General features: G+C 41.1%; 1 protein-coding gene across 1 annotated transcript in view; it reads right to left on the reverse strand.

The window, feature by feature from the left end:
• Nucleotides 1-2,518: 2,518 nt before the first annotated feature.
• tnr (tenascin R (restrictin, janusin)) overlaps nt 2,519-12,433 on the reverse strand; it is a gene marked incomplete at its 5' end in the record, with an annotated part of 186,932 nt that continues 177,017 nt past the window's right edge. Inside the window, 3 exons of the mRNA XM_084056814.1 lie at nt 2,519-3,885; nt 8,112-8,275; nt 9,844-10,005. Of these exons, the coding sequence (XP_083912940.1) occupies nt 3,766-3,885; nt 8,112-8,275; nt 9,844-10,005 (446 nt within the window). The 3' untranslated portion in view covers nt 2,519-3,765. The remainder of the gene's footprint in view (nt 3,886-8,111; nt 8,276-9,843; nt 10,006-12,433) is intronic.

A 12,433-nucleotide genomic window follows, 5' to 3' on the forward strand; every position in this document is an offset into this window, starting at 1 on the left:
AAGGAAAAAGGTCATGACACGTTGAAAGCTTGTCAGCTATTTTTGTTAATAGGAATGCTAGGATTCAAGGTTAAACTTTTGGTCCTGACCCCCAATGTGTAATGAACCCTTTCCTGCTCGGGCTCAACATGAACAGGATTATAGATAAACAATTTGACTTAATTTCAAGCCTGTGAAACCCAAGCTGAACAAAATCAGAGGAAGCCTGGTTCTGACTTTAGCAAACTGGACTTCTGGGCCACGGCGGGCTATCTGTGTTTGTAACTAAATTTAGATATTATGTTTTTCCTGAATGACCATACAGCACCTGAATTATCAAGTACAATACTGGAGGCAAGTACAGTTTGTAATAATAGCTGAGAAGTAATGTAAATCATTAGTGACTAGTACAATTAATTTACTTGAAGACTCTGTGGGCAGAGAGTATAGGCTAATGTTAGGATTTGACAGACAGAAAAGCAGAGAGCAGCTATTCTACACCAGAGTCACTGGTTGGACACCTTGATTGACCGCACTTCTCTCCAGCACAATACGACATGAAACATGAAAAATAAAAGCAAAGAAGTTCCAAGGGAGATATCAGGAATTATATCCATTAGCTTCTCTCTTTTAAGAAATGAGTATCATAATTTACCACTCTCGCACTCAAAGTTACATACATTCCGTTCCTTATCTACAAAGCATTGTGACCATCGTTCCTTGCACAGGAAATGCACTGAGGCAGAGTTAACTACATGGTTAAGGAAATGACACACACACACACACACACACACACACACACACGCACGCACGCACACGCACACACTTCTAGTAGACTACACAATGGGATAAGGATCACAATAGCAGCTCTGACACGGTACACTTGTGAACATGTGTAAGTCACACAGTAAAGTCCCTTAGTTTTAATTTAACTCTGAGAGCATTACAAAGTGGGTCCATTTGGTTACATTTGAACGGTCTCAGAGATAAATTAACACTTGTGATTGTACAGTGTAGAGGAAGTGAGTCAGACCTGGCTAAGGTGCCACCACCCCCATAGTCTTGCGTAGCCAGATTCAACTATTCCACAATCTCCGAATGCTATATAGAGTCTGGAACTACACCTCCCGAAGGCCGAGAAAGGAAGCCGTCATCTGTTCGTCATTTCCGTTTAAAATATCTTAATTATTTTTTTTGTATTCCAATTTCTGCAAGCAGCAAGCTATATAGGCTTCAATTATTTTGATTCATATTAGGACACATTTGCCCGACTGTAAAGGCAAAACGGAAGTGGGAAGCAGGCGTCAGATTCGCTTGACCTCTGCCTCCGGATCATTTTCAGAGCTTCCGTGCTCCAGACTGTATGACGGAAGCATTTGAAAATTGTGGGAGGCAACAGTCTGGCTCGCGAGACTACCGCTGCCAGGCCTTGAATGATTTCACGTCACCTTTTTTATCCATGCTTTCTGAACCATCTTAAATGCAACTTTTACCCAGGTCAGCTGAGACTTAATGCTACACTTTAAACAAAACAAAACAAAACAAAACAAAAAACATATTCACATGACACATTTGTTATTTACCACAAAGCTGTTGATTGCAAGGTAATTACAGTGGCATGCAGTAGCTCCGTAGTGCTGTGCTGACGCACACAACTAATGGTTAAAAATATAGGGGTAAAAGTTTAATTGTTCCGGGGGGCTTTCTGTAGTTTGCTTCTAAATGGGGAACACATTGAAGGAAACATTTTCCTCCGTCCTATCGCTACATGAGTAAATTAGTAGTAATTCATAGGAGGGCCAATTACCAAGTACAGGAAAGAACAAAAATACATATATACATAGTCTTACAAGCCTGCCTTGCTGTTCCAATTTATGCATACATTTTTTGTTCTTAGTTCTAAAGGGAAAACAAAGTAGATTTGATTATTTATTAAATACAGTAATATAACAGGCCACACATTGCTTGCAGTGATGGTAAAAACATACGCTAAAAAGAGCGGTTGTACAGGATAATGAATTCCATCATGATTTCAAGTGAACCGTATATTTGAAAACAAATTAAACCAATTGCACTTGGTTTCTCTTCCGTATTCCACAGATTAAAGTAGTTCCTACCACAGTGTCCTGCATACATTAAAGTTCCCCTGCGAAATGCAGTCAGTCAACATATGTGACTCGAATAACTGTTACCACCAAGTATAATTATAATGTACACCATGCACCTAACAAATGTTCTTTTGCATAGCTTTCAGAACAGCATACAGAAGATTGTGGATAACACCAACATTTAGAATGAATTAATAATACCAGGACAAGCTAATAAAATTACTTTGGTGAGAAGACAGCGGGGTTTATTGGGTAGATCTTTGGCTAAATATGTCTATGAACACCATCTCTGCAAGCAATAACATCAATAAGGGGGTGGGTCAAACTGAAGAGAATGCTTATTATTCTGTATCTTTATAAAGCATTTGGATTCAAATAAAGACGAGGAAACATAAATATTGTTAATAGTGATCATTATTGATCTAGGTGTGACAGCAGGAAGAAGAAATAAAAACATAAAACTGGAAATGAACAACAATAGTTTTGCTATGTTTCCACTCATAGTGCAAATAGCCTTCTGGCCTCAGTGTTGCTACCATTAGAAACAGACTATGGGACGGACAAGCGGGCTACAGAGGGAAAGTGTTTCTGTTGATCATTATTCTCACACTGCTGTAGCAATTAACCCGAGGGTAATCTGTCTTATATCATGTAGGCTCAAAGAGGATGAAAAATAAATAAACATATACTGTATAGAAGGCACAGAGTCCACTGCTCTGTGCTGTTGTTTGGAGGTTGCAAAAGCTGAATGGTGAATGGCGACTGCAGCACTTACGATCTCTACTGTGTCCCGTGTGACTATTCGTCATGAATTTAGTCATGTTTCCATTAACTTAATATATGTCTCATAAACAAGGCATCAAATCATATGAAATAGATGGACTTTTGCCACAATATCAGTTATAAAAATAGAGATATCTTACAGTTGAGTGTTTAAGGGCTTATATATCTTTTCCCCCATTTTTTTGTTGTTAAAAGTGTTCTTATTTCTTTAACGGGTAAAACAATGTAGCTCTGATAGTGAGAGCAACTTCGAGCATATCCCTTCAAAATCCAGAAAAAAGGCAAATTGCAAACTGCAAAAAAAAGCTTCTTGGTTTGCCTTTCCTCTTTTACAGCAAAAAATAATCATTGACCACATTCACACATCTGCCATTTTGCTCCCATGTTATATGACGTGAGAGCAATGGTCGCTGTGTGAATATGGTCAACTGTCATTGAAAGTATTTCATAAATTACATATAGTGTCTTCTATTATCTGGCTTAGAAGTACAGCAAGGAAAGATAGCTAAAGCTGGACAGGAGCAGAGGCATAAATATACAGAGTTCGGCCATGTTTTCACCCTGGCTGCCATTTCGGTGCCTTTTATGATCACATACAGTATAGAGATCTGACAGCTGTTAAATGTTGGTAGTATATAAGTAATATAATGTGTGGTAATATAACATATATACATACTATTAGATGCTTACTCTAACAATCTCCTCTTGAGTCTATACTTTACTGTATGTCAAGCCATGGCGGAGTCAGTCGTTAAAAAAGCACATTGCATGCTTTGCTTTGCTTTCAAAGTAAAACAACAACGGCACAAACATGTCAGAAGTCGGGTGCTAACATTGTCCGAACTCCATTTGTATCCATGACCCTGGGTTGGACGGAATGGGGGGAGGTGGTTGTTTATACGGGTGCAGACCTCCTCCTCTTGCTACTGATGCTGCGGTAGTTGTATGGTCTCATCTTCATCTCCACGAAGGGAATGGAGAACTCATGGCCCTTCCAGTGGTACCAGTTGATGCCCTGCGACAGAAAGAGAGGGCTAAGTGGCTGTATCTTTAGCGGCAGCAGACCGCAGATTTGAGGAAAAAACAGGTCCTGATGTGACAGGGCCTGACACGATACTGACCATGATACAGACATGATACAGACCATGATACAGACATGATACAGACATGATACAGACCATAATCTGAGTTCCCAGAGGTTTTCGCCAGCTCTGGCGAGGAACTTCTGGGCCAGAGCCCTAGTATTTGTGGGCGGGATGTAACTTACGCTCAGAATCTGAGCGGACATGCCTCTTACCGGTCTGAGAGCTGTGCAACTCGTCTAAAAAGTCCGACGAGAGGCAAACAGCAGTACACAACAATGGCGGCCGCAATTTCTCAAGGGGAAATTGCTTCCCGTCGCTCCTATTTACATGCAACACCCACTGCATGTGGACCCCGCCCCCTTTTCTTCATTGACTGTTGATTTGAATCACAACGCAGTGCCCGCGCCCCTGCTATCCAAGCTCCGACGCAATGCCTCCCAGACTATACAGACCATGATACTGACCATGATACTGACCATGTACTGACATGATACAGACATGATACAGACATGATACAGACATGATACAGACATGATACTGTCATGATACTGACATGATACTGACCATGATACTGACCATGTACTGACATGATACAGACATGATACAGACATGATACAGACATGATACAGACATGATACAGACATGATACAGACATGATACTGACATGATACTGACCATGATACAGACATGATACTGACCATGATACAGACATAATAGAGACCATGATACTCATGATACTGACATAATCAGTATCATGGTCAATATCATCTCACATGATACTGTCATGATACTAACCATGATACTGACCATTATACTGACATGATACTGACATGATACTAACCATGATGACACTAACATGAGTTACATGACTGACCATGATATGTAGACACAATGACCAGTGCCTTATAGTCACAATGGCCAGTACCATGGAGACACAATGACCAGTAAATGGAGACACAATGACCAGTACCGTATAGACACAATGACCAGTATCATGACATTTACATGACATGACCAGTTATAGGGTTAAAATTGAGTTACTTTGTACACAGACATAGGGGCAATTACAACACCCTTTCACACATTGCCGCAGCCAGGGTAAAAGAAAAAGGTAAAATGACTAAAAGCATACATTTTAATCAAGCATTTTCATCTCAAATGAAGAGAAATACATTCTCAAACTAGAAAAAGTGCTCCTCGGAGCACAAGTCTCCGCCAGGTCAGCTAGGTTATTATGGCCTCCTGGTGGCGCTATAATAGGCCAATGTGAAAAGGGCATTTCTTCTTAGGCCTTGCACAGCAATCGGACACTGCATTCATGAGTTGAGGCATTTTGTTCCAAAAATGTGGTTTGTTAAATTAGACCAGCTGGTGGCGCTATAACAGGCCAATGTGAAAAGGGTGGCATTTCTTCCTCGGCCTAGTGGGAATGTGCGTGAAAAATTTCACAGAAATCGCACACTGCGTTCATGATTTGAGGAATTTTGTTAAAAACGGACCAATCCTGCAAACTTTAGAAGCCAATGTTAGCCAAGTAGGATAGAATATGAAGTATTGGACACATCCATCTTGATCACATGACTATAGAGAGACTGTGTACCGATTTGCGTGATTTTTGAACAGAATCTGAAGGAGTAAGAGCAAAAAATGTGTTTTTCAAATCTCAGCCTCCTGGTGGCGCTCTAAAAGGCATATGTGAAAAATGCACGGCAAAGGCTTTTCCTTGGCCTCTAATATAAGGAGTGTGCATGCAAAGTTGCACGCAGATCGGTGCAGTTATAGCTAAAAACGTGAATCGGCCTGTTATAGTGCCACCATGAGGCTGATTTGAAAGTTTTCAAGTGACAATTCTTCCTGGGCCAAGTGGGAATGTACGTGGAAAATTGCACGGAAAGTGCATGTTGCGTTCATGATTTGAGGCATTTTGTTCAAAATAAACCAATCCTACTAACTTTGGAAGCCAATCTTAGCCAATCAGGATGGAATATGGAAAATCGGACAGATCCATGTTGATCACATGGCTATAGAGATACTGTGTACCGATTTGTGTGTTATTTGGAGAAAATCTGTAGGAGTAACATTAAAAAATGTGTTTTGCAAAAGTCGGCCTCATGGTGGCGCTATGACTGGCTGATCTGAAAAATTTGGGGCAGAGGTTCAGCTGTGGCATCCAGGGAGCGTGTGTGTGCAGTTTCACAGCGATCGGGCCGACGGTGGCGGAGATTAGCTGGTCACAGACAGAAGGACGGACGGACGGACGGACGGACACACGGACGGACGGACGGACGGAGGGTAAAACATACTCTCTCGCCATGCCTATCGGCCTGGCGGAGACAACTAGACTTTTGTAGTAGAGAGCTTGAACCTTGAACCTAGAAGTAAATGCCCCACCTTGTGGCTCCATAATAAACTGCAGGGGCAAGAACACTTGTACTGGCCTGGTACACTGATTGGAAATATCTGGAGGGCTTTTTATACAAGAGAGAAAGAAAAAGTGCTCTCACTCCAACCTTTGAAGAAATGGAATGTATTCATACAATGAATGGAATTATTTCCTTTCAAGTCATACAATTGATTTTCAACTAGGCCTAATTGGTGATCACCAAAATACATTCCTGACTTTGCTCTTACATGAATCTCAGGTCATCCGGGACCGGTCTACAAACAGTTCCCAGAGTTAAAATAGAACATGATGAGGCAGCGTCTAGTTATTTTGCCACACAGAGTTGGAACAAGAGGTCTTGAAGCGTGTGCCAACTCTGACTTAAATCCAGTCTAAAAGCCTTTTTGTTCTATACTGCCTTTTACAAAGAAAAAAAAACGTAAGCTTCCAATGTTTTTTTTTAATGTTTTATGTATTTTATGCTTTTGATGAATTGCCTTTGTGTATGAAATGTGCTATACAAATAAACTTACCATGCCTATCACGGCTAAACAAGACGGCCTCAATTCAACCTCAACCCATTACACAACCACCGACACAGCTAATATATCTCTGACTTTACACCCCAAACCACCACAATCACACCACTGGTTTCATGTCCAGCTTTGAACAAAACGTTAAATTAACACTCATGCTTCTGCTGTGCACAGTTCCCCTTTGTTTGCCTGTGTGTCTGTTTTTTTTTTAGGACTGTCTGGTTTTGTTTCATGTCATCAAAAGGCAGCTTGAAGGTACCGAAAGGGGAACAATGTCTGCATGATGTTGCAAGGTCTTTGTAGTTCATTGCAATCAAAGCCCTACACAGTGTGTGTCCTCACTCTCTCCACAGTGCATCAGGGAGCATTCATTAAAAGGCTTTTTCCAAGTTACAGCTAAACACATTTTTGTCAGTAGCCTGTGACAGTCTGTGTCAACAGACAACATGAAATAAAAACATTCCATGTCACAATCATTCCATTCCATAGGCCCTAACACTAACGTTAGCCAACCATAACCATAACCAACCTAACCTAACAGATGCATGCCTAATCTCAAAATATAGCCCTTAAACTAACCTTATGAACCATCAATTTTGTCTTCCAATTGTTCGATTTCCAGAAAATTAAACACACGCATGCAGGTGCACACGCATGCACACATGCACACACGCATGCACACATGCAAAGTAGTTCAAAGTTTACATAAGTCTATCAAATGCATGTACAGTATGTTTGAGGTGTTGCATACGTTTTGCACTTACAGTAGGTAAGAGTACTGTATAAGGGGGGAAAAGCACAACGTGTAGCAAAACATGTAGTTCTGAGCTCCCTGGATTGATGTGTGATGTTTGAACAGTTTGTTTGATTGATCAATCAACTGTCTCACTACGTCAATGGTTCGAAAACTAGGGGTTGGGACCCCCAGGGAGGTCCCCAAATGATTTTGGGGGAGGATTAGCTTAATGTGCAACATTGCTTTCCCACTCGATAGTAAACAAACCAACATACCAGGGTATCTGCACATTTATAAAGTGACAATTTAAGAACTTTTAAGACCTTTTAATGAATACCTCTAAAATAAAATAAAAAATAACTAATAATAAGACCATTGCTATGTCAAAAGTACTATACTATAAAACAAGCTCACAGCGCCTTACATTGCAAGGCGTTGCGAGCTTGGAGATCGGCTATTTTCACAATATTGAGCAACTGGTCAACCCATGCAGCGACTGACCTGGCTGTGTCTGGACTCTCCGTATTTGCCGTTGAGGTTGGCCCGGTGGCAGTTCTTGTACCACCAGGCCCCTTTGTAAGACAGGGCACAGTTGGTGACGGCGATGTCATTGTCTCGGTCTTTCGTGGAGAACGGCCGGCCCTGGTGGTAGCTCAGAGAATCACCTGGGAGAAGAGGGAGACACGAGAGCAGGAGTTACAGTAGTGTTTCTAAGCCACAAGGTTCCGGGGGGGATTTATAACATTTATAAAGTTATAAATCAAATGGTCCCTTAACGGGTCTGTAACTCCAATTGACACTTGAGGAATTTACAGTGTCGATTGTGGCCCCAGAGATGAAAATGTTCACATTGAGGTCCATGGCCGAATTTTGGTTCATGGCCTAAAGCAAGGGTCTTCAACATGTTTCAGGCCAAGGACCCCCTAGCTAAGAGAGAGATGATGCAGGGATCCCCCCTCTATATTGTATCAATTTTTTTTTTACTTGGTCTGCTCTTTTTTCCTCTACACCAAACCTCTTTGCCAAAAATAGCCGATCTACAAGCTCACAATGCCTCACGCTGCGAGGCGTTGTGAGCTTGTAGATCGGCTATTTGTGGCTAAAGTTCTCCACAGAAAAGGGATGCTAGGGTTCAAGTGGCTAATGTAAAAAAAATCATATCACAGAAAGATTTGGCGGCCGCCCTGTAGTAACTCTGAGGACCCCCTAGGGGTCCCGGAACCCCTGTTGAAGACCCCTGGCCTAATGCATATCACACTGAAAATGTTGAGAATCAATGATGTAGTGGATGCAAAGAAACACTGACGTATGGCTTGGCATCTAGACTGAGGCATACGATGAGGGGGGTCTTGAAGGAGACTAACAGGTTCATAGGCGACAAGGGAGGAGAGAGAGAGAGAGAGAGAGAGGGAGAGGAGGAGGAGGAATTCTAAGCAGCATAAGGGGATAACAGGGAGGTCCAGACATAATGGCTCTCCTGACAGACAGAATGGAGTGCAGCAGCAGCAGAAGCCGGCGAAGGCAGAGTATCGATGAGGGAGAGACCAGTTTGAGTCATGAGGGGCGGGAGCAGTTAGAGGACGCAGACAGAAAGAGGAAGAGGATAAAGGATGAGGATAGGAGAGGAGAGGACAACGTTTACAGGAAGAAAGCATAATGGCAGATGGCAGAAGAGGAAGGGGAGGGAGTTTTCACTTGAACCTGGTAAGGGAAAAGGTCAATAAGAACCGACATACACAATTTATTTAATTGTCAAAAGACTCAGAGCTAGAACGTCCAAATAGGCTTTGGATGCATAGCCTGTCCTCTAAATTCACTGTTTCACAAAGCGGGGACCCCCAAGCCAGGGATCCTTGAGGGGGTTCCAGGGGGTCCCCAGAGTAACTGTTGAAAACACTTTTAAGCTATTTAAGCTATTAAATGTTTTGGCTACTCGGAAATAACTGATATGTTATAAGCTCACAACACGTTGCATCGACGTTTTTATGTTGACACATCCTGACAAATCTTCTCTTATGAGGGTACCCGGCACAAAATCTTTTCAAATGGGGTCCGCGGCCAAATTCATATCAATTTGGGTGTTGTGTAACATGAAAATGTTTGAGAACCACTGCACTCAATACTTTAAGACTGTGCTTTCAAATGCATGTCTGCAATCCAAAGGGCTTAATTACAGTTTATTTATCTGCAGAGCCAGAGTGTAAAGCTCCACACACTCTTGCCAAGCACGTACCGGCGGTGCCGTTGTACTCTCCTATCCTCAGCTTGTAGAGGTTCCTGGCATCGCCGATGGAGAACTTGTCGTAATTAGCGTACACCTCCTCCTGTCCGTCCTTCATGTCGATCCTCAGTTCATAGCGGCCCTGGGCAGCAATCTTCTGAATGTTGTCCAAGCCTGGAGAGAAGAGAAGTGACGCAAAATGATTAGTTTTTCGTAAACTAAATGGTTTGTTTTTGTGTTCACTCCAAGGTGGCAGAGACACAAAGCTGTAGTTCTGTGCATGCTGCCATGACCTGCATGAATGGGTATTAAATGGTAATTGACAGTGCACATGACACCTGACATTTTACATTGTGCTATATTTTTTACAAACATTAACATTAACATTTGACCGAGTAAAATGTAGGTTTGAACCCTGATATCGTCGCAGTCGGGCGGAAACCTTGTATGTCCCGAAACCGTTAATTTTCAGGAAAGGGGATAACAGAACCGGTGTTGGATCCATAATAATCCATTATTATTTAGTCACAACTCACAAGCTAATTACTACTTTTAATCGGTTCAACTCACAGACAGACGTCCCACTTCCACTTTGAAGCATTTAAAAAAATAGCAAGAAATAGCAAATCTACAAGCTCACAACGCATATTGAGGCGACACGTGAGGTTGTAGATCTGCTATTTTCACTACTTTTGCGGGACACACTTGTACAAAGAGGTAGGGCATTCATTTACGAAACAACACCAAAATATGGAGATACAACATTTCTGCCTGACGGCAACGATATACGGTACAATAAAATAGCCATATTTTCAGACACGCCAATGGAAATATATTTGATATGGAGTGATTGACATTATCAAGCATGGAGGACCGTGTTTCCTGTCCTCTCTACACATATATCTCACAAGCGCCATCATTGTGAGATATATTGCTTTGCTCCCTATCTCCAAGGTAGCAGACATGAGGCCTATTTGGGTCCGGTTAAACCCAGACACAGAGTGGGACGATAAGGCCCCACGCCGACCTGAGAGATTGGAGCCGGGTTCACTATCAGTTCCAGATTACGACAACAGCAACACGTGCCCACTGGCACTAAAAGCTGTTCCCTTACTCAACCTTCAGCAGAAACGCCACGTGACGGTATTATAGATGAATCACGTAACAGGTGCTAGTTCACAACCAGAGAAATAGAAGAAAAACAACAACAGAAAAAACAACAACCTTGAAGTCTGTGCTGATAAGGAGCTGAGGGTAGAGAGGGAAACAGGGCCTGTTGTAATGTGTCAATGGAAAGCTGATAAAATTGGCTTTAAAAAGCCCTGAGGGTGACAAGGGAAAACCAATTGCTGTAATAACATTTTGTAAACACTGAGCAAAGTCCAATTTGTAGTGCATAATTCCATTGGCTCGTCAGGATTTACCACTGTTTTTTTGTCTTTCTTTTTCCCCCTTTTTTCATAATACAGTTTTTATTCATCTTCTCCTTTGCCATTTGCATTTGATCGGACTGCTCGGAAGTAGCTGTGATTAAAAATGCATTTGAACACAATATTGGTCTCTTTCTTGTTATACTACCAACATGATCTCACAGAAATATTTTAAAACCAGCCTTTGCCCTACACTTATGCTGAAATAATGAGTCAAATAAAAACAAGAATAGGTCAAAACGTAGCATATTCAAAGGAATTAGCATAAAACAAGGGAAAGTCCTTCAGGTACTTTATTTAATGGGCACAGGCAGCAAATAACCAGCACAAACCTTTCTTCCGTGTTACACAATACCAGTATGGAAGTGTGTCTTATACAGTAGTGTCCACATGAGGCACCTTAAAGGGATATTTCACTTTCAAAAAAACTTTTGGTCATTTTATGGTCTACTCAGGCTTTAGTGAGCCCTCCAGACCGTTTTTAAGTTGCTTTATTCAGTATTTAGATATTTGATATTCATTTTACCAGCCACGCCCCCTTCCTATACAAACCCATTATAACTTAAAACTAAAATTTTAATCTGTTTAACCATCAAAAACACCCGTCCTTGGTTCTGGTGACTCACCCTGCCCTCCTAATGCGTGAGGGGGCCGTGTTTTTTTGATTACTTTTTTCATTTATTTTTAATAATTTTTTGGGGAAAATGAAAAAATTAAATACAAAAAATATATATTAAAAATAAATGAAAAAAGTAATACAAAAAACACGGCCCCCTCACGCATTAGGGGGGCAGGGTGAGTCACCAGAACCAAGGACGGGTGTTTTTGATGGTTAAACAGATTAAAAATTGAGTTTTAAGTTATAATGGGTTTGTATAGGAAGGGGGCGTGGCTGGTAAAATGAATATCAAATATCTAAATACTGAATAAAGCAACTTAAAAACGGTCTGGAGGGCTCACTAAAGCCTGAGTAGACTATAAAATGACCAAAAGTTTTTTTGAAAGTGAAATATCCCTTTAAATTGTCTGTACAAAAACTATTTCATATCTCACTACTTTATACTTAAAATCTATTATTTACCAAACGCAAGTACTGTATAACAAAAAAAAAAAAAAAAAAAAAAAAAAAAAAAAAATATATATATATATATATATATATACATATCTAATTA

This window comes from Gymnoscopelus microlampas, assembly GCF_963454915.1.
Source record: "Gymnoscopelus microlampas genome assembly, chromosome: 5".
NCBI lineage: Eukaryota > Metazoa > Chordata > Actinopteri > Myctophiformes > Myctophidae > Gymnoscopelus > Gymnoscopelus microlampas.